At 40.8% G+C, this 24,215-nt stretch overlaps 1 protein-coding gene across 8 annotated transcripts in view; it reads left to right on the forward strand.

The window, feature by feature from the left end:
- sd (TEA domain transcription factor 1 homolog scalloped) overlaps window positions 1–24,215 on the forward strand; it is a 330,242-nt gene that overhangs the window by 301,273 nt on the left and 4,754 nt on the right. For all 8 annotated transcript variants that reach the window (XM_071686621.1, XM_071686624.1, XM_071686625.1 and 5 more), the window contains one exon: window positions 15,301–15,467. In XM_071686621.1, the coding sequence (XP_071542722.1) occupies window positions 15,301–15,467 (167 nt within the window). The remainder of the gene's footprint in view (window positions 1–15,300; window positions 15,468–24,215) is intronic.

The following is a 24,215-nucleotide window of genomic DNA, read 5'->3' on the forward strand; positions in this document are numbered from 1 at the left end:
GAGTGTGTGGATCATATCGATCATATTTACACATGTAAATGAACCTTGATGCCTAAACACGTGCATCAAAAGACATTATAATTAAGTATGTATGTTTCTGTGGTACACATAAATCAAAGATGAATAATGAATGAAGAAAGGAATTCCAGCAAGTGGCAAATGATATTGAAGACCAACTGTGTGTGTGAGGGCACTGCCTGTTACTGGAAGAGAAAGGTTGTCAGTACATTATAATGGATGATATTTCAGTCTGCTTCCTTTGTCAGTGGAGTTTATGCATGGATTTTTTATGTTTTTATGTATGTATAAAAGTATATATATAAACAAAAGCATCCTTGTCCTCTCTCCTATGACAGACAGTGGAGGTTGAGTTGATAGTAGCTGTGCGAGCATAGGACTCACCAAGTATTATAGAATAATGAATTTTGATGCAAAGAAGATGGACTACTTGTATTTGGATTGCCAGAAAGCTTTTAATACTATTGCTTGGAAGGTTGATTAAGAAGCTGGATCACCAGGCAGGAATAAGTGGGATGGAACAGACGATGCATGTTATAGGAGTCTTTTCCTAATTGGTCAAGGTGAACAGCAGAATGCCTCAGGATTTGGTTCTGGGACCATTACTCTTCTTTGATCTGTGTTGATGATGTTCCTTAAGGTATGGAATCTTACCTGACTCTGTTCAAAGATAATGCAAAGGCCATTAGGGAAATGAAAATTAAGGACCTAGACAGCCTCCAGGGTTGGTCTAAATTGTGGCTGATGAAATTCAGCTTGAGCAAATATAAAGTAATGAGGATGAGACAGAACAAAATACAGCTTTGATAGGATTAATACCTAGCTGGAGATCAGATTCAGGATTCTGTGAGTAAGAAAGCCTTGGGAGTTGACATTTTTCCTAACCTGTCGTCACCAGTGTACCATATTAGGAGAATAATTAGAACGACAAACTGTCTGCTGACAAATATCAGAATAGCTTTCAAGTACAGATGCTCCTTGACTGACAATGGAGTTACATTCAGAGAAACCCATCGTAAGTTGAAAATATTGTAAGTCAAGAATACATTTAATACATTTAATACTGTACATCTAACCTACTGAACATAATAGCTTAGCTTAGCAAAACTCAAACATTCTCATAACACTTACATTAGCATCCAGTTGGACAGAATCATCCTAACACAAAGCCTGTTTAATGAATAAGTGTTGAATATTTTACCATTGTAAAGTCAAAAAATCATAAGTCGAATCATCATAAGTCAGGGGTCATCTGCATGTGTATAAGGAAATATTTAGCAAGCTGTTCATATCTTACACGAGGTCAAAACTAGAATATGCTTCTCAAGTTTGGTCATCACATTTCAAGAAGCACAAAGAGTTAATAGAGAAGACCCAGAGGAGGGCAACAAAGATAGTTTCAGAATTGAGAGAGCTGATTTACCATTAGACCACAATGCCTATGTTAAACGTACGCAAACTGTACTGTAGTATTGGAGAACTGATTTGATGCTAGTTATGACCGTTGCAGGCGTAGGCTTTCTATACCTATCAGGTTATATGATGTGACAGGGGATCTTATGGACCATTGGTTGGTCTGAGATGGAAAGCTTTTGTTGCCTTGTGTACCAGTGGTTAGTACACTGGCCTGCCATGTGTTAGGACTGGGTTTGAATCCTTAACACCCAAACGTAAATCATTACTAAATATTCCTTGTGTTCAGTACATGTTAAAGATGAATAAACTTTACCATAGTGTTGGAGGATTGATTTGGTGCTAGCAGTGACCCATATGGGCATGAGCATTCCAAACCTCTTAGGTAACGTGATGTGTTTGGGAATCTTATGGACCATCGGCTGGTCTGAGGTGGAAAGCTTTTGTCACCTTGTGGTCCAGTGGTTAGCATACTAGCCTGCCACATGATAGGACTAGGTTCAAATCCTCGATGTTATGTAAACTTTTCCATGGTGTTGGAGGATTGATTTGATGTTAGTTACGTCCCTTGCAGGCATAGGCTTTCAGTTTCTCTCAGGTCTAGTTATGTAATGGGGAATCTCAGGAACCATTGGTTGGTTTGAGATGGAAAGCTTTTGTCTCTTCATTTACTGGCCTGAAATGCAGTAAGACTGTTTGAATTCTTGATGCCCAGAGGTAAATTGTTATAATGTATTCCATGTGTCCAGCTCATATTTAAGATGTTATAACTTTACCATAGTGCTGGAGAATTTATTTAATGCTAGCTGCAACCCACGTAGGTATGGGCTTTCCATACCATGATGTGATAGGATCTCATGGACCATTGATTAGTCTGAAATGGAAAGCTTTTCTTCCTTATTGGTCTGGTAGTAAGCTCACTGGTCTGCCACAAGGCAGGATAGTGTTCAAATCCTCATTGCCTAGGGGTAAATTGTTATGTATTCCATGTTTCCTGTACATGAAAAGATGTATTCACTTGCTTGTGTAAATATAACTGATATGTATTCATGTGCATGTGTATATATAACTGATTTGATCTACTCTGCTGTATCTCCATCTCCACCTTGATAGACACTCACACACACATGCAACCCCACATACACATAAACTAAAACCTACTTAGAGAAGCATACCATCTTTTGGTAAACAGAGCAACTTGTTTATGATGCTCCAAACTCAAAAGCTCTAAGATTCAAACTCAGTCACCTCCAGTTCTGTTTCTGTTACAGTTTGTGACTGTAACTCCCATCATAATTGTCATACAGCTATTTGCATTACATGCTTTATATCTTTTGTGATTTCCTTACTGTTTTTCCTTGTCTGTGTTACTTCATTTTATGGGGTATCATACTTTTCCTTTGTAAGAACTCGTTTTCATGTGATGCAAGGAGACAAATGCCCTCATTATTGATAACTAAACTGTCTTGAGAGTTCTAAGGTAAAAGACTGACTCATGTTATGTGTGGCAGTTGTTATGTAGTGACCAGTTTTCAGAAATACTAGGGGAATATACATTTTAAGTTCATCAGAGTAGTTTATGCAGAGGAAGCTTTTTTTTATATTGTAATACTTGAATGAACTGGGGGGTTGCCCCAAGGTGAACTTTGTGGCCACCACTATTGCTTAGTCATGCATAAATGTTCGCAAATTATTTAAATTTTGACATTATTTTCATTTATGTATTTTGTTTTTTAACATGAAATTTAGAAATGATTGTTGTATAACATACAAAATAAACACTGAAATTGAGAGAGAGAGAGAGAGAGAGAGAGAGAGAGAGAGAGAGAGCAGTAACATCATTTCTGTTGCTTCCTTCACTATTTGCTTTGTTAATCTGCTTTTCTTCCTACTTTTCTCCACCTTAAGGTTAATGAAAATAATAACTTGAGTCATAGAAATACAAAAACGTGCTAAGAAATACCAACGCACATGGAGCTTGGTGGAGGACATTGAATCCTGTGTTAAGGCTTGGCCAGCCAAGACAACTGACAACTGACAGAAAGAATGGAAAACATCTCTCATGCCATATGAACCATCATAAAAAGCAAGGTGATGACAATCTATTCATTATTGGTTCATTTAGTTAAATTTTTGGATAACAAGATATTCGTTTATAGCTTCTCAAAATGTCAGTGAGCTGAGTCTCAAGTCACTGAAACATTTATCTCTGATGTCTTATATATATTGCGTATAATTCCATTTTTGTTGATATGCATGATCAGGGAAGGAATAAGTAACTACTTAAAAGCACTTTATACTGGGAGACAACTTGAAAAGATGCAAATATATAGATACACCTTGAATCAGTTGTGCAATAAGAATTTAGGATCCCTGCTTTGGGCAACCTTAGAAAAGAAAGTGGTTGAGGATATATGAGGGCATGTGAAGGTTCAAGTGTGCCTGTAGGATGGTTTTAAGTTTTCAAAGCTAGAAATTTTAAAGTTCTCATCCCCAAAGTTTTGTCTCAGTATATAGAAAAACATACCATGTAAACTTTAATCATTGGTGAACTATATTTGGAGGTTGCTTAATGAGACTGAAATTCATGGAATAATTGGCAAATTTACCAACACACAGCTGATTGTCTAGGGAGCATCAAGAGTTGTAATAGTAGCTCTTATCTCCCCTCTATCTCGCAACCCCTACACAAGTAGCCCATGTGGTGACTAAGTGATGTCTCACATTGTGACAATGGCTGATCCACACCCTCTTCCATCATTTCTTGACCACCACTTTGGGGAATCTATTCATTAACTTCTGCATTATGCCATGGCTTTGTAAAACTTCATAGCACAAATAATGTATTCATACCCTTTCATTTTATGATCGAAAAATAGGAAATTTTAATGACAAACCCTCTCATACCCTTTCTCACCACTCCCTTGGGTATCTGCACATAAGATTAAGAATTCTATCTTATATTCTCTCATATATTCTTCATATATTCATAATTTTATCATATATTCATAATTCTATCATATATTTTATCATATATTCTTTTTTTTTTTTTTTTTTTTCCAAAAGAAGGAACAGAGGGGGCCAGGTGAGGATATTCCAAAAAAGGCCCAGTCCTCTGTTTTTAATGATACCTCGCTAACGCGGGAAATGGCGATTAGTTTAAAAGAAAGAAAAATATATATATATATCTGGGAGTGGATCTGGCAGCGGATGGAACTATGGAAGCAGAAGTGAATCATAGGGTGGGGGATTCAATCCACTGACAGCACGTCAACCCCGGTATACCACATCGATCCAATTCACTCTATTCCTTGCCCTCCTTTCACCCTCCTGCATGTTCAGGCCCCGATCACACAAAATCTTTTTCACTCCATCTTTCCACCTCCAATTTGGTCTCCCACCTCTCCTCGTTCCCTCCACCTCCGACACATATATCCTCTTGGTCAATCTTTCCTCACTCATTCTCCCCATGTGCCCAAACCATTTCAAAACACCCTCTTCTGCTCTCTCAACCACACTCTTTTTATTTCCACACATCTCTCTTACCCTTACATTACTTACTCGATCAAACCACCTCACACCACACATTGTCCTCAAACATCTCATTTCCAACACATCCATCCTTCTGCGCACAACTCTATCCATAGCCCACGCCTCGCAACCATACAACATTGTTGGAACCACTATTCCTTCAAACATACCCATTTTTGCTTTCCGAGATAATGTTCTCGACTTCCACACATTCTTCAAGGCTCCCAGGATCTTCGCCCCCTCCCCCACCCTATGATCCACTTCCGCTTCCATGGTTCCATCCACTGCCAGATCCACTCCCAGATATCTAAAACACTTTACTTCCTCCAGTTTTTCTCCATTCAAACTTACCTCCCAATTGACTTGACCCTCAACCCTACTGTACCTAATAACCTTGCTCTTATTCACATTTACTCTTAACTTTCTTCTTTCACACACTTTACCAAACTCAGTCACCAGCTTCTGCAGTTTCTCACATGAATCAGCCACCAGCGCTGTATCATCAGCAAACAACAACTGACTCACTTCCCAAGCTCTCTCATCCCCAACTGACTTCATACTTGCCCCTCTTCCAAAACTCTTGCATTCACCTCCCTAACAACCCCATCCATAAACAAATTAAACAACCATGGAGACATCACACACCCCTGCTGCAAGCCTACATTCACTGAGAACCAATCACTTTCCTCTCTTCCTACACGTACACATGCCTTACATCCTCAATAAAAACTTTTCACTGTTTCTAACAACTTGCCTCCCACACCATATATTCTTAATACCTTCCACAGAGCATCTCTATCAACTCTATCATATGCCTTTTCCAGATCCATGAATGCTACATACAAATCCATTTGCTTTTCTAAGTATTTCTCACATACATTCTTCAAAGCAAACACCTGATACACACATCCTCTACCACTTCTGAAACCACACTGCTCTTCCCCAATCTGATGCTCTGTACATGCGTTCACCCTCTCAATCAATACCCTCCCATATAATTTACCAGGAATACTCAACAAACTTATACCTCTGTAATTTGAGCACTCACTCTTATCCACTTTGCCTTTGTACAATGGCACTATGCACGCATTCCGCCAATCCTCAGGCACCTCTCCATGAGTCATACATACATTAAATAACTTTACCAACCAGTCAATAATACAGTCACCCCCTTTTTTGATAAATTCCACTACAATACCATCAAAACCTGCTGCCTTGCCGGTTTTCATCTTCCGCAAAGCTTTTACTACCTCTTCTCTGTTTACCAAATCATTTTCCCTAACCCTCTCACTTTGCACACCACCTCGACCAAAACACCCTATATCTGCCACTCTATCATCAAACACATTCAACAAACCTTCAAAATACTCACTCCATCTCCTTCTCACATCACCACTACTTGTTATCACCTCCCCATTTGCGCCCTTCACTGAAGTTCCCATTTGCTCCCTTTATTTACCTGCTTCCAAAACATCTTTTTATTCTCCCTAAAATTTAATGATACTCTCTCACCCCAACTCTCATTTGCCCTCTTTTTCACCTTTTGCACCTTTCTCTTGACCTCCTGTCTCTTTCTTTTATACATCTCCCACTCAATTGCATTTTTTCCCTGCAAAAATCGTCCAAATGCCTCTCTCTTCTCTTTCACTAATAATCTTACTTCTTCATCCCACCACTCACTACCCTTTCTAATCAACCCACCTCCCACTCTTCTCATGCCACAAGCATCTTTTGCGCAATCCATCACTGATTCCCTAAATACATCCCATTCCTCCCCCACTCCCCTTACTTCCATTGTTCTCACCTTTTTCCATTCTGTACTCAGTCTCTCCTGGTACTTCCTCACACAAGTCTCCTTCCCAAGCTCACTTAGTCTCACCACCCTCTTCACCCCAACATTCACTCTTCTTTTCTGAAAACCCATACAAATCTTCACCTTAGCCTCCACAAGATAATGATCAGACATCCCTCCAGTTGCACCTCTCAGCACATTAACATCCAAAAGTCTCTCTTTCACGCGCCTGTCAATTAACACATAATCCAATAACGCTCTCTGGCCATCTCTCCTACTTACATACGTATACTTATGTATATCTCGCTTTTTAAACCAGGTATTCCCAATCACCAGTCCTTTTTCAGCACATAAATCTACAAGCTCTTCACCATTTCCATTTACAACACTGAACACCCCATGTATACCAATTATTCCCTCAACTGCCACATTACTCACCTTTGCATTCAAATCACCCATCACTATATCCCGGTCTCGTGCATCAAAACCACTAACACACTCATTCAGCTGCTCCCAAAACACTTGCCTCTAATGATCTTTCTTCTCATGCCCAGGTGCATATGCACCAATAATCACCCATCTCTCTCCATCAACTTTCAGTTTTACCCATATTAATCGAGAATTCACTTTCTTACATTCTATCACATACTCCCACAACTCCTGTTTCAGGAGTAGTGCTACTCCTTCCCTTGCTCTTGTCCTCTCACTAACCCCTGACTTTACTCCCAAGACATTCCCAAACCACTCTTCCCCTTTACCCTTGAGTTTTGTTTCACTAAGAGCCAAAACATCCAGGCTCCTTTCCTCAAACATACTACCTATCTCTCCTTTTTTCACATCTTGGTTACATCCACACGCATTTAGACACCCCATATATATATATATATATATATATATATATATATATATATATATATATATATATATATATATATATATTATTAAAAAAGGGGGTGACTGTGTTGTTGACTGGTTGGTGAGGATATTCAATGTATGTACGGATTGGGGGAATGCTTGCATAGTGCCATCGTACAAAGGCAAAGGGATTAAAGGTGAGTGCTCAAATTACAGAGGTATAAGTTTGTTGAGGTATAAGTGGTAGAGGATGTGTGGATCAGGTGTTTGCTTTGAAGAATGTATGTGAGAAATACTTAGAAAAGCAAATGGATTTGTATGTAGCATTTATGGATCTGGAGAAGGCATATGATAGAGTTGATAGAGATGCTCTGTGGAGGGTATTAAGAATATATGGTGTGGGAGGAAAGTTGTTAGAAGCAGTGAAAAGTTTTTATCGAGGATGTAAGGCATGTGTACGTGTAGGAAGAGAGGAAAGTGATTGGTTCTCAGTGAATGTAGGTTTGCGGCAGGGGTGTGTGATGTCTCCATGGTTGTTTAATTTGTTTATGGATGGGGTTATTAGGGAGGTAAATGCAAGAGTTTTGGAAAGAGGGGCAAGTATGAAGTCTGTTGGGGATGAGAGAGCTTGGGAAGTGAGTCAGTTGTTGTTCGCTGATGATACAGCGCTGGTGGCTGATTCATGTGAGAAACTGCAGAAGCTGGTGACTGAGTTTGGTAAAGTGTGTGGAAGAAGAAAGTTAAGAGTAAATGTGAATAAGAGCAAGGTTATTAGGTACAGTAGGGTTAAGGGTCAAGTCAATTGGGAGGTGAGTTTGAATGGAGAAAAACTGAAGGAAGTGAAGTGTTTTAGATATCTGGGAGTGGATCTGGCAGCGGATGGAACCATGGAAGCGGAAGTGGATCATAGGGTGGGGGAGGGGGTGAAAATTCTGGGGGCCTTGAAGAATGTGTGGAAGTCGAGAACATTATCTCGGAAAGCAAAAATGGGTATGTTTGAAGGAATAGTGGTTCCAACAATGTTGTATGGTTGCAAGGCGTGGGCTATGGATAGAGTTGTGCGCAGGAGGATGGATGTGCTGGAAATGAGATGTTTGAGGACAATGTGTGGTGTGAGGTGGTTTGATCGAGTGAGTAACGTAAGGGTAAGAGAGATGTGTGGAAATAAAAAGAGCGTGGTTGAGAGATCAGAAGAGGGTGTTTTGAAGTGGTTTGGGCACATGGAGAGAATGAGTGAGGAAAGATTGACCAAGAGGATATATGTGTCGGAGGTGGAGGGAACGAGGAGAAGAGGGAGACCAAATTGGAGGTGGAAAGATGGAGTGAAAAAGATTTTGTGTGATCGGGGCCTGAACATGCAGGAGGGTGAAAGGAGGGCAAGGAATAGAGTGAATTGGAGCGATGTGGTATACCGGGGTTGACGTGCTGTCAGTGGATTGAATCAAGGCATGTGAAGCGTCTGGGGTAAACCATGGAAAGCTGTGTAGGTATGTATATTTGCGTGTGTGGACGTATGTATATACATGTGTATGGGGGGGGGGTTGGGCCATTTCTTTTGTCTGTTTCCTTGCGCTACCTCGCAAACGCGGGAGACAGCGACAAAGTATAATAATAAATAATAATAATAATAAGTTTGTTGAGTATTCCTGGGAAATTATATAGGAGGGTATTGATTGAGAGGGTGAAGGCAAGTACAGAGCATCAGATTGAGGAATCATGGTGTGATTTCAGAAGTGATTGAGGATGTGTGGATTAGGTGTTTGCTTTGAAAAATGTATGTGAGAAATATTTAGAAAAGTAAATGGATTTATATGTAGCATTTGTGGATCTGGAGAAGGCACATAGAGTTGATAGTGATGCTCTGTGGAAGGTATTGAAATTTATGGTGTGTGGGCCAAGTTGCTAGGTGCACTGAGAAGTTTTTATCGAGGATGTAAGGCATGTGTACCAGTAGGAAGAGAGGAAAGTGATTGGTTCTCATTGAATGTCGGTTTGCAGCAGGGGTGCGTGATGTCTCCATGGTTGCTTAATTTGCTTATGGATGGGGTTGTTAGGGAGGTGAATGCAGGAGTTTTATAGACAGGGGCAAGTATGCAATCTGTTGTGGATGAGAAGGCTTGGGAAGTGAGTCAGTTGTTGTTTGCTGATGATACAGCACTCATGGCTGATTCGGGTGAGAAACAGCTGAAGTTGATGACTGAGTTTGGTAAAGTGTGTGAAGGGAAAAGCTGAGAGTAAATATGAATAAGAGCAAGGTTATTAGGTACAGTAGGGTTAAGGGACAAGTCAATTGGAAGGTAAGTCTGAATGGAGAAAAACTGGAGGAAGTGAAGTGTTTTAGATATCTGGGAGTGGATTTGGCAGCGGATTGAACCATGGAAGCGGAAGTGAGTCACAGGGTGGAGGAGGGGGGCGAAAGTTCTTGGAGCATTGAAGAATGTGCGGAAGGCAAGAACATTATCTCGGAAAGCAAAAATGGGTATGTTTGAAGGCATAGTGGTTCCAACAGTGTTATATGGTTGCGAGGCGTGGGCTATAGACAGGGTTGTGCGGAGGAGGGTGGATGTGTTGGAAAGGAGATGTTTGAGGACAGTATGTGGTGTGAGGTGGTTTCATGGAGTAAGTAATGAAAGGGTAAGAGAGATGAGTGGTAATAAAAAGAGGGTGGTTGAGAGAGCAGAAGAGGGTGTTTTGAAATGGTTTGGTCACATGGAGAGAATGAGTGAGGAAAGATTGACAAAGAGGCTGTATGTCAGAGGTGGAGGGAACGAGAAGTGGGAGACCAAATTGGAGGAGGAAGGATGGAGTGAAAACAATTTTGAGTGATTGGGGCCTGAACATGCAGGAGTGTGAAAGGTGTGCAAGGAATAGAGTGAATTGGAATGATGTGTTATACTGGGGTCAATGTGCTGTCAATGGATTGAACCAGGGCATGTGAAGCGTCTGGGATAAACCATGGAAAGATTTGTGGGGCCTGGATGTGGAAAGGGAGCTGTAGTTTTAGTGCATTATACATGACAGCTAGAGACTGAGAGTGAATGAATGTGGCCTTTGTTGTCTTTACCTAGTGCTACCCCACATGCATGCGGGGGGAGAGGGTTGTCATTTCATGTGTGGCGGGGTGGCGACAGGAATGAATAAAGGCAGCAAGTATGAATTATGTACATGTGTATATATGTATATGTCTGTATATATATATATATATATATATATATATATATATATATATATATATATATATATATATATATATATGTATGTATGTATGTATACGTCGAAATGTATAGGTATGTATATGTGTGTGTGGACGTGTATGTATATACATGTGTATGTGGGTGGGTTGGGCCATTCTTTCATATGTTTCCTTGCGCTACCTTGCTAACGCGGGAGACAGCGACAAAGTATGATAAATAAATGAATAAATAGATACATATATATTTTTTTCATACATATTTGCCATTTCCCACATTTGTGAGGTAGCACAAGGGACAGAGGACTGAGCCTTAAAGGGGATGATTTCCAGCCTTCCGCCCCCTCCCCTTTTAGTCGCCTTTTATGACACGCAGGGGATAGGTAGAAAGTATTCTTTCTCCCCTATCTCCGGTGTGAACGAATGTGGCTTTTGTTGTCATTTCCTAGCGCTACCTCACACTCTGCGGGGGGAGGGGGTTTTCATTTCATGTGTAGTGGGGTGACGACGGAAATGAATAAAGGCAGACAGTATGAATTATGTGCATGTGTATATATGTATATGTCTCTGTGTGTATATATATGTATACGTTGAGATGTATAGATACGTATATGTGCTGTGTGTGGACGTGTATGTATATACATGTATATGTGGGTGGGCTGGGGCATTCTTTCGTCTGTTTCTTTGCGCTACCTCGCTAACGTGGGAGACAGCGACAAAGTATGATATATATATATATATATATATATATATATATATATATATATATATATATATATATATATATATATATATATATATAACCTCACACCACATATTGTCCTCAAACATCTCATTTCCAGCACATCCACCCTCCTGCGCACAACTCTATCCATAGCCCACTCAGTGCGTGTGTGTGTGGCGGGGTGGCGATGGGAATGTATAAAGGCAGACAGTATGAATTATGTACATGGGTATATATGTATATGTCTGTGTGTGTATATATATGTATACATTGAGATGTATAGGTATGTATATGTGCTGTGTGTGGACGTGTATGTATATACATGTGTATGTGGGTGGGTTGGGCCATTCTTTTGTCTGTTTCCTTGCGCTACTTTGCAAATGTGGGAGACAGCGACAAAGCAAAATAATAATTATAATAATAATAATAATAATAATAATAATATATATATATATATATATATATATATATATATATATATATATATATATATATATATCTTTCATTTTATGATGGGAAAGCAAAAACATGAATGATGCACACCCTCCATATTCCCACATCAGTCCTCCACTACTATCCTAAGGAATGAACGTACATGCCAATCTGTCTATCTATATTTCTAATACCTGTTCCAATTGGAACTCCCTCAAAGGGGTGGCTACGGCAGGAGTCTCCATAACTAGTGAACTCCATTGCCACTTATTAGTCTTTAGTGCCTCACCCATAACAGGGCACTGGCAGAGGGCAACTCTAGTGCAGCATTTGCAGTGGCTTCCTACTGACAACTTCTATGTACTACTTCTACCTTTTACATCTACCTAATGCTCCTACCTAAATATTCCTACCTGCTTCTTCTATATACTGTTCCTACCATTTTGCCAAAAGGCAGGGGTAAAGCATAGTGCTCATCGCAGCAAAATATATAGTTACAAAAAATGAGCTGTTTGAGTTAAGTGCTGTCAAGTGTTACGCATGACAAGGAGAGATAGTAGGTGTGTGAACAGAATGCCAGTAGTCCACATGTGGGTGAGGCAAAAGGAGAAATAGTATGTTTGTGAACAGAATGCCAGTAGTCCACTTGAGGGTGAGGTAAAAAGAAAAACACAGCTACCTGGGTCAAAGGAGTGCAACTTAACAACCACTAAAGATACATGTCAACTTTAGTGTTATACCACATTCATACTGTATAAGGTATATTGGCTCACTGTTTTTGTGCAGATCCTTAACTTTTACATTTATTGGTTTCGATGCATCACACATCACAATTAGAGAATGGATGTGAGCAAATGCGGCCTTTCCTCATCTGTTCCTGGCACTGTTTTGCTAATATGGGAAGCGGCAACAAGCATGTAAAAATATTTAGGAAACAGAACATTTTAAGACCTTGTTGCATTCATCTTTCTGCAATTCACCCAAATATAAGGGTTAAGAATATACATATTTTCGTTTCACGGTAAATAGTTATTTCCCACACATTGAGGTAGCACTAGAAATGGATAAAGAACAACTTCAGATTTTTGTGTACATTTACAGATATATAATGCCCCACAGACTTTTCATGGTTTAACTTGATGGCTTCATATGCCCTGGTTCAGCCTACTGACAGCATATTGCCCCTTATATAACATGTTGCTCCAGTTTCCACCATCCCACGCATGTCTCTCGTCATCATGCATGTGCAGGCCCTGATAGCTCAAAGCATCTTTCACTCCATTATTCCATCTCCTTCATAGTATTCCCATTCCCCTTTGCTCCATATACATATGACTCATACATCCTCTTAGTCAGTCTCTCTCCACTTATTCCATCCATTTGTTCAGTATGCCTTGTTCATCTCTCTCAGTTCATACTCGGCTTACTACTGCATTGTCATTTCTTACACAGTCAAGCTTCCTTATGCTACATATTGTCCCTCAGTCATTTCATTTCTTGTCCTCAGTCATTTCATTTCTATTTCATGTGCGTGTGGCATGAGGAGGAATGAACATGCAAGGAATGAAAGTGCAATGATATCTTAGTGGGGTATATGAAATCTGGTTAAGTTTAGTGTCTCCAAGACCCAGTTTTCTGCATCAAAAATTCCTCACAACTTTTCACTCTCCTTTGAAGGTTCTTTAATTCCATCTCAACCCAGTGAACATACTTGATGTCACTGTAATATTCACTCTATCTTAAAAACCCCACATTATGAAAATAGGTAATTCTTCCTCTAAGAAACTAGAAGTCCTGTTTATATATCAAAATTTATTTCTTTTCTTTTGAACATTTGCTTCACTTATACAAAGGATTGATCTGTTCTTGTATGGAGTACTGTCCTCACATCTGGGGTTGTTTTGACTCTGCAGCCTTACTTGACTGAGTTGAGTCCAAAGCAGTCCATGTTATCAACTTTCGGAGCTTAACTTCAAAACTTGACTCTTGCTCTGCGCCACAGTGTTGGTTCATTTTCTCACTGCTATTGTTATTACTGTGGTTTTTGATTCTGAGAGCTGGCTGCTTGTGTACCCCATTAATAGTTAGACCACTTAATGTTCGGCAAGCTGGTGCACCACGTGATTACTGTGTGGCCATTGACAATTCGAGGGTGTTTCTTTCCCTACACCTCAAAGCTTTGGAACTTGCTACCCTCTCATTTCTTCCCCAATAAATGTGACCTGCTACTTTTCAAAATACAGGCTTTTCCCTTCTTCCAAAATTTGTAAATACTTTCCTTTTTCTCTTTCTTATTTCAGCTAAGGCCTGGTCTTGATGAGGACTTTTGTCTGTGACTGAAGCCTCTAATGTTAAAAATCTAATGTTAAAGAAAGAAAGTAAGGAGGTGACTAGGGCAATAAGTTGAATGTGTGGAGAGGATGAGTGAAGAGGGATTGATTTCAGAGGATCTACAGTATGCATCGGAAGTGGAGGGAGCAAGAGGATGGGATAGACCAAGAAGGAGATGGCAAGAGGGAGTGAAAGAGGCTTTGAGTTATGATTTTTTTTTCATAAACATGTGAAAATGCTGCCATAAATCAACACATCTAACTTTCTAATGGAAAATTATGACTCCTAAGATGGAAGTCTCTTCTCTTAAGAGAGTATTATTTAATTCAGTCCAAACCATGCAAATCATCTACATAACCTCTTATAGCTCTCTAACCTTCAAACCTTTGTATTTCCTTAGCAATATACTCCCCTATACTGTAACTTAAGTGTAAATCTCTTTCCTTCAATGTGGGAACTGTAATACCAAAATGTAAATTATATGGAAAATTACTATCTTTTTATTGTTAACTGGGAAAGGTCTGTCTATCTATCTGTCTATAACTCTGACGCCTGATTCAACGAACTCCCTCAAGGGGATGGCCATGGCAATAGTCTCCATAACTAGTGGACTCCAGTGGTGCCTCTTATCCTTTAGTGCCCCACCCTTAACAGGCTACTGGCAGGGGACAACACTAGTGCAGTGTTTGCAGAGGCTCCAACCTAATGTTCCTACTGACACTTCTACCTGATACTCCTGCCCAGTGTTCTTACCTACTGCTTCTAACCTATGTTTCTTCCTAATGCTGTTACATAAATGTGCCTAACTACTACTTCTGTCTACTGCTCCTACCATTTTGCCTAAAGGTATGGCTAGTACAGCACATAGTGCTTACCGTAGGAAAATCTAAAGTTACAAAGAATGAGTTGTGTGAGTTGAGTGTTGCAAGTGTCAAGTATGACAAGGAGAGATTGTATGTTTGTGGACAGAATGCCAGTCACCTAAATCACTAAAATAATTTTTTTTTATTCCAGCCAGTTGACATTCGGCAAATCTATGACAAATTCCCTGAAAAGAAAGGTGGCTTAAAGGAGCTATATGACAAGGGACCTCAAAATGCATTCTTCCTTGTAAAGTTCTGGGCAGACCTAAATGTCAACATTCAGGATGAGTCCGGCACATTCTACGGCGTCACAAGCCAGTAAGTCATTTATGAACTTTATAGGATTCATGGTTTATAGGCATTAAAAAATGTACGTATATACATATGCATACATACGTAATGCATATACATACACAGAGTTTGATGAATCAAAACTGCTTGACTTTACATATATCCACACAGCATTTGATGAATCAAAATAACTGCTTGACTTACCATAACATGGGTGGCACAGGAATTAGAAAGATTAGTTAAGAAGGTTCTTGACTGACTTAAATCTTGGAAAGGAGACTTGTGTGAGGAAGCACCAGGAGAGGTAGAGTGTAGAATGGCAAAAGGCGAGAGCAAATGATGTGAGGGGAGTGGATGAGGAATGGGATGTATTCAGGGAAGTAGTAATGACTTGTGCAGAAGATGCATGTGACATGAGAAAGTTAGGCAGATTAGAAAGGGTAGTGAGTGGTGGGATGAAGAAGTAAAGTTGTTTGTGAAAGAGAAAGGAGAGGCCTGTGGATGATACCTGCAAGGAAAGAGTGCAGATGACTGGGAGATGTATAAAAGAATGTGGTAGGAGCTCAAGAGAAAGTTGCAAGGATTGATAAAGAGGGTAAATGAGAGTAGGGTTGAAAGAGTATCATGAAACTTTAGGGAGAATAAAAAGATGTTTTGAAAGGAGGTAAATATCATGCATAAGATAAGAGAACAAATTGGAACATCGGTGAATGGGGAAAGTGGGAAAGAAATAATAGATAGTGATGAAGTGAGAGGGAGATGGAGTGAGTATTTTGAAGGTTTGATGATAGAGTGGCAGATATAGGGTGTTTTGGTCAGGATGGTGTGTAAATTGAAAGGGGCAGGGAGAATGGTTTGGTTAAAAGAGAAGAGGTGATGAAAGCTTTGCAGGAGGTGAAATCCAGCTAGGCAGTGGGTTTGGATAGCATTGGAGTAGAATTTAGTAAGAAAGGGGGTGACTGTGTTGTTGATTAGTTGGAAAGGATTTTCATTGTATGAATGGATCATGGTGAAGTGCCAGAGGATTGGGGGAATTCATGCATAGTTCCATTGTGCAGAGGCAAAGGAGATAAAGGTGAGTGTTCAAACTACCAAGGCATAAAGATTGTTGAGTATTCCTGGGAAATTATATGGGAGGGTATTGATTGAGAGGGTGAAGGCATGTATAGAGCATCAGGTTGGGGAAGAGCAATGTGGTTTCAGAAGTGGTAGAGGATGTATGGATCAGGTTTTGCTTTTAAGAATGTGTGTGAGAAATACTTAGGAAAACAGATAGATTTGTATGGATCTGGAGAAGGCATATGATAGGGTTGATAGTGATGCTTTGTGGAAGGTCTTAAGAGTATGTGGGGTGGGAGGTAAGTTGCTAGGAGCAGTGAAAAGTTTTTACCAAGGATGTAAGGCATGTGTACAAGTAAGAATAGAGGAGAGTGATTAGTTCCCAGTGAATGTCGGTGTGCATTAGGGGTGTGTGATGTCCTAATGGTTGTTTTGTTTAATTTGTTTAAGGATGGGGTGGTTTAAGGGAAGTAAATGCAGGAGTTTGGGAGAGAGGGGCAAGTATGCAGTCTGTTGGGGATGAGAGAGCCTGGGAAGTGAGTCAGTTGTTGTTCGCCAATGATACAGCTATAGTGGTTTATTCGAGTGAGAAACTGCAGAAGTTGGTGACTGAGTTTGGAAATGTGTTTGAAAGGAGAAAGTTGAGAGTAAATGTGAATAAGAGCAAAGTTATTCAGTTCAGTAGGGTTGAGGGACAAGGTAATTGGGATTTAAGTTTGAATGGAGAAAAATTGGAGGAAGTGAAGTGTTTTAGATATTTAGGAGTGGACTTAGGAGCGAGTGGAACCATGGAAGCGGAAGTGAGTCACAGGGTGGGGGAGGGGGCAAAGCTTCTGGGAGCGATGAAAAGTGTGTGGAAGGAAAGAACATTATCTCGGAGAGCAAAAATGTGTATGTTTGAAGGAATAGTAGTTCCAACACTGTTATGTGGTTGCGAGACATGGGCTGCAGATAGGGTTGTATAGAGGAAGGTGGATGTGTTGGGAAATGAAATGTTTGAGGACAGTGTTCAGTATGAGGTGGTTTGATTAAGTAATGAAAGGGTAAGAGAGAAGTGTGTAAATAGAAAAAAATGTGGTTGAGATAGCAGAAGAGGGTGTGTTGATATGGTTTGACATATGGAGAGAATGACTGAGGAAAGATTGACAAAGAGGATATATGTGCTGTCACTGGACTGAACCAGGGCATGTGAAACGTTTAGGGTAAACCATGGAAAGGTCTGTGGGGCCTGGACATGGATAGGGAGCTGTGGTTTCGGTGCATTACACATGACAGCTAGAGACAGAGGGTGAACGGATGTGGCCTTTTTGTCTGTTTTCCTGGCACAACCTCGCTGAAGCATCGGGTAGTGATGCTTTCTGTGGAGTGGGGTAGCACCAGGAATGGATGAAGGCAAGCAAGTATGAATATGTGTATGTGTATATATGTATATGTCTGTGTGAATGTATATGTATGTATTTGTATATTCTCTTACCTTTTTCAGTTTTTCACCCCTCCCAAATATATAATACAGTTTAGTACACTTTTTATCTCGAAAGGGTTATGCAAAATCTATACTTTCACTTCATTTCCTCTCGAACACCAATGCTTTACACTTATTCACATTTACCTTAATTTGCCTACACTTACATACATCATAAAACCTTCTGCAACTCGCTCTCCACGCTCAGCAAACAATGCCATATCACCTGCAAACAAGCTTGTCGTAGCCACCATACCTCACTGCCACACTTCAACTCTACACCCCCTTTCCATAGTTTTGCTTTCATCTCTGTTAACAGTGTATTTACATATATGTTAAAAAGCCACAGTGACATCACACAGCCCTGTCTCACATCTACGTGTATTCTAGAAGTTTCATTCATCTCTCCAGCCACTCTTACATGTTCAAGCAGAGGCTGTACCTGTACCTCATATACCCTTAACACATCTGAAAAAGCATTCCACTCAATTCTATCATATGCTTTCTTCAGAACCCTAAAAGCTGCATGCAGATTCTTACCTTTTGCGATATACTTTCCCCACACTCATTTTCACCACAGAAATCTATTACACACATCCCCTACCATTCCTAAAACCCTCTTGCTTCTTACTTATTTTGCATTCAGTCACTTCTGTCACTCTTTCAGTCAACACTCTTGCATACACTGTTCCTGGTATACTGAACAGACATTTTCACCTTTAATTGCTATATACATCCTTAGCGGGGGGCTAGAAACCCTCCCCTCCTTGTATTTTGACTTTCTAAAAGGGGAAACAGAAGAAGGAGTCACGCGGGGAGTGCTCATCCTCCTCGAAGGCTCAGATTGGGGTGTCTAAATGTGTGTGAATGTAACCAAGATGAGAAAAAAGGAAAGATAGGTAGTATGTTTGAGGAAAGGAACCTGGATGTTTTGGCTCTGAGTGAAACGAAGCTCAAGGGTAAAGGGGAAGAGTGGTTTGGGAATGTCTTGGGAGTAAAGTCGGGAGTTAGTGAGAGGACAAGAGCAAGGGAAGGAGTAGCACTACTCCTGAAACAGGAGTGGTAGGAGTATGTGATAGAGTGTAAGAAAGTAAACTCTAGATTGATATGGGTAAAACTGAAAGTTGATGGAGAGAGATGGGTGATTATTGGTGCATAAGCACCTGGGCATGAGAAGAAAGATCATGAGAGGCAAGTGTTTTGGGAGCAGCTGAATGAGTGTGTTAGTGGTTTTGATGCATGAGACCGGGTTATAGTGATGGGTGATTTGAATGCAAAGGTGAGCAATGTGCAGTTGAGGGAATAATTGGTATACATGGGGTGTTCAGTGTTGTAAATGGAAATGGGGAAGAGCTTGTAGATTTATGTGCTGAAAAAGGACTGGTGATTGGGAATACCTGGTTTAAAAAGAGAGATATACATAAGTATACGTATGTAAGTAGGAGAGATGGCCAGAGAGTGTTATTGGATAATGTGTTAATTGATAGGCGCACGAAAGAGAGACTTTTGGATGTAAATGTGCTGAGAGGTGCAACTGGAGGGATGTCTGATCATTATCTTGTGGAGGCGAGGGTGAAGATTTGTAGAGGTTTTCAGAAAGAAGAGAGAATGTTGGGGTGAAGAGAGTGGTGAGAGTAAGTGAGCTTGAGAAGGAGACTTGTGTGAGGAAGTACCAGGAGAGACTGGGTACAGAATGGAAAAAGGTGAGAACAAAGGAGGAAAGGGGAGTGGGGGAGGAATGGGATGTATTTAGGGAAGCAGTGATGGCTTTCGCAAAAGATGCTTGTGGCATGAGAAGTGTGGGAGGTGGACAGATTAGAAAGGGTATTGAGTGGTGGGATGAAGAAGTAAGATTATTAGTGAAAGAGAAGAGAGAGGGATTTGGACGATTTTTGCAGGGAAATAATGCAAATGAGTGGGAGATGTATAAGAGAAAGAGGCAGAAGGTCAAGAGAAAGGTGCAAGAGGTGAAAAAGAGGGCAAATGAGTGTTGGGGTGAGAGAGTATCAATAAATTTTAGGGAGAATAAAAAGATGTTTTGGAAGGAGGTAAATAATGTGCGTAAGACATGGGAACTTCAGTGAAGGGGGCTAATGGGTAGGTGGTAACAAGTAGTGGTGATGTGAGGAGCTGGAGTGAGTATTTTGAAGGTTTGTTGAATGTGTTTGATGATAGAGTGGCAGATATAGGGTGTTTTGGTCGAGGTGGTGTGCAAAGTGAGAGGGTTAGGGAAAATGATTTGGTAAACAGAGAAGAGGTAGTAAAAGCTTTGCGGAAGATGAAAGCCGGCAAGGCAGTGGGTTTGGATGGTATTGCAGTGGAATTTATTAAAAAAGGAGGTGACTGTATTGTTGACTGGTTAGTAAGGTTATTTAATGTATGTATGACTCATGGTGAGGTGCCTGAGGTTTGGCGGAATGCTTGCATAGTGCCATTATACAAAGGCAAAGGGGATAAGAGTGAGTGCTCAAATTACAGAGGTATAAGTTTGTTGAGTATTCCTGGTAAACTATATAGGAGGGTATTGATTGAGAGGGTGAAGGCATGTACAGAGAATCAGATTGGGGAGGAGCAGTGTGGTTTCAGAAGTGGTAGAGGATGTGTGGATCAGGTGTTTGCTTTGAAGAATGTATGTGAGAAATACTTAGAAAAGCAAATGGATTTGTATGTAGCATTTATGGATCTGGAGAAGGCATATGATAGAGTTGATAGAGATGCTCTGTGGAAGGTATTAAGAATATATGGTGTGGGAGGCAAGTTGTTAGAAGCAGTGAAAAGTTTTTATCGAAGATGTAAGGCATGTGTACATGTAGGAAGAGAGGAAAGTGATTGGTTCTCAGTGAATGTAGGTTTGCGACAGGGGTGTGTGATGTCTCCATGGTTGTGTAATTTGTTTATGGATGGAGTTGTTAGGGAGGTGAATGCAAGAGTTTTGGAAAGAGGGGCAAGTATGCAGTCTGTTGTGGATGAGAGAGCTTGGGAAGTGAATCAGTTGTTTGCTGATGATACAGCGCTGGTGGCTGATTCATGTGAGAAACTGCAGAAGCTGGTGACTGAGTTTGGTAAAGTGTGTGAAAGAAGAAAGTTGAGAGTAAATGTGAATAAGAGCAAGGTTATTAGGTACAGTAGGGTTAAGGGTCAAGTCAATTGGGAGGTAAGTTTGAATGGAGAAAAACTGGAGGAAGTGAAGTGTTTTAGATATCTGGGAGTGGATTTGGCAGCGGATGGAACCATGAAAGTGGAAATGAATCATAGAGTGGGGGAGGGGGCGAAAATTCTGGGAGCCTTGAAGAATGTGTGGAAGTCGAGAACATTATCTCGGAAAGCAAAAATGGGTATGTTTGAAGGAATATTGGTTCCAACAATGTTATATGGTTGCGAGGCGTGGGCTATGGATAGAGTTGTGCGCAGGAGAGTGGATGTGCTGGAAATGAGATGTTTGAGGACAATATGTAGTGTGAGGTGGTTTGATCGAGTGAGTAACGTAAGGGTAAGAGAGATGTGTGGTAATAAAAAGAATGTGGTTGAGAGAGCAGAAGAGGGCATTTTGAAATGGTTTGGTCACATGGAGAGAATGAGTGAGGAAAGATTGACCAAGAGGATATATGTGTCTGAGGTGGAGGGAACGAGGAGAAGTGGGAGACCTAATTGGAGGTGAAAAGATGGAGTGAAAAAGATTTTGAGTGATCGGAGCCTGAACATGCAGGAGGGTGAAAGGCGTGCAAGAAATAGAGTGAATTGGAACGATGTGGTATACCGGGGTCGACATGCTGTCAATGGATTGAACCAGGGCATGTGAAGCGTCTGGGGTAAACCATGGAAAGTTCTGTGGGGCCTGGATGTGGAAGGGGTGCTGCGGTTTCGTTGCATTATTACATGACAGCTAGAGACTGAGCATGAATGAATGGGGCCTTTGTTGTCTTCCTAGCGCTACCTCGCATACATGACGGGGGAGGGGGTTGTTATTACATGTGTGGCAGGGTGGCGATGGGAATGAATAAAGGCACAGTATGAATTATGTACATATGTATATGTCTGTGTGTGTATATATATGTATACGTTGAGATGTATAGGTATGTATATTTGCGTGTGTGGATTTTTTTTTTTTCTTTTTTGCTTTGTCGCTGTCTCCCACGTTTGCGAGGTAGCGCAAGGAAACAGACGAAAGAAATGGCCCAACCCACCCCCATACACATGTATATACATACGTCCACACACGCAAATATACATACCTACACAGCTTTCCATGGTTTACCCCAGACGCTTCACATGCCCTGAATCAATCCACTGACAGCACGTCAACCCCGGTATACCACATCGATCCAATTCACTCTATTCCTTGCCCTCCTTTCACCCTCCTGCATGTTCAGGCCCCAATCACACAAAATCTTTTTCACTCCATCTTTCCACCTCCAATTTGGTCTCCCACTTCTCCTCGTTCCCTCCACCTCCGACACATATATCTTCTTGGTCAATCTTTCCTCACTCATTCTCTCTATGTGCCCAAACCATTTCAAAACACCCTCTTCTGCTCTCTCAACCATGCTCTTTTTATTTCCACACATCTCTCTTACCCTTATGTTACTTACTCGATCAAACCACCTCACACCACACATTGTCCTCAAACATCTCATTTCCAGCACATCCATCCTCCTGCGTACAACTCTATCCATAGCCCACGCCTCGCAACCATACAACATTATTGGAACCACTATTCCTTCAAACATACCCATTTTTGCTTTCCGAGATAATGTTCTCGACTTCCACACATTCTTCAAGGCTCCCAGGATTTTCGCCCCCTCCCCCACCCTATGATCCACTTCCGCTTCAATGGTTCCATCCGCTGCCAGATCCACTCCCAGATATCTAAAACACTTTACTTCCTCCAGTTTTTCTCCGTTCAAACTTACCTCCCAATTGACTTGACCCTCAACCCTACTGTACCTAATAACCTTGCTCGTATTCACATTTACTCTTAACTTTCTTCATTCACACACTTTACCAAACTCAGTCACCAGCTTCTGCAGTTTCTCACATGAATCAGCCACCAGCGCTGTATCATCAGCGAACAACAACTGACTCACGTCCCAAGCTCTCTCATCCCCAACAGACTTCATACTTGCCCCTCTTTCCAAAACTCTTGCATTCACCTCCCTAACAACCCCATCCATAAACAAATTAAACAACCATGGAGACATCACACACCCCTGCCGCAAACCTACATTCACTGAGAACCAATCACTTTCCTCTCTTCCTACACGTACACATGCCTTACATCCTCGATAAAAACTTTTCACTGCTTCTAACAACTTGCCTCCCACACCATATATTCTTAATACCTTCCACAGAGCATCTCTATCAACTCTATCATATGCCTTCTCCAGATCCATAAATGCTACATACAAATCCATTTGCTTTTCTAAGTATTTCTCACATACATTCTTCAAAGCAAACACCTGATCCACACATCCTCTACCACTTCTGAAACCACACTGCTCTTCCCCAATCTGATGCTCTGTACATGCCCTCACCCTCTCAATCAATACCCTCCCATATAATTTACCAGGAATACTCAACAAACTTATACCTCTGTAATTTGAGCACTCACTCTTATCCCCTTTGCCTTTGTACAATGGCACTATGCACGCATTCCGCCAATCCTCAGGCACCTCACCATGAGTCATACATACATTAAAATAACCTTACCAACCAGTCAATAATACAGTCACCCCCTTTTTTAATAAATTCCACTGCAGTACCATCCAAACCTGCTGCCTTGCCGGCTTTCATCTTCCGCAAAGCTTTTACTACCTCTTCTCTGTTTACCAAATCATTTTCCCTAACCCTCTCACTTTGCACACCACCTCGACCAAAACACCCTATATCTGCCACTCTATCATCAAACACATTCAACAAACCTTCAAAATACTCACCACTACTTGTTATCACCTCCCCATTTGCGTGTGTGGATGTGTATGTATATACATGTGTATGTGGGTGGGTTGGGCCATTCTTCTGTCTGTTTCCTTGCGCTACCTCGCTAACGCAGGAGACAGCGACAAAGGAAAATAATAATAAAAAAGAACATCCTTAGCACCTTTTTCTTTGAATAAAGGATACATAGATAGATAGCCAAACTAAGGTAAAACAGAATTGTAGCTACCTTGGTTATTGTATGATGCAACAGCTTTTAAGACTTTTTCACTTTTATATGTTGTTCCTGTCATGTGAGGATAACTGCCCTTGTCCAGATA

The sequence above is a fragment of the Panulirus ornatus genome, chromosome 42, assembly GCF_036320965.1.
Source record: "Panulirus ornatus isolate Po-2019 chromosome 42, ASM3632096v1, whole genome shotgun sequence".
Taxonomy (NCBI): Eukaryota; Metazoa; Arthropoda; class Malacostraca; order Decapoda; family Palinuridae; genus Panulirus; species Panulirus ornatus.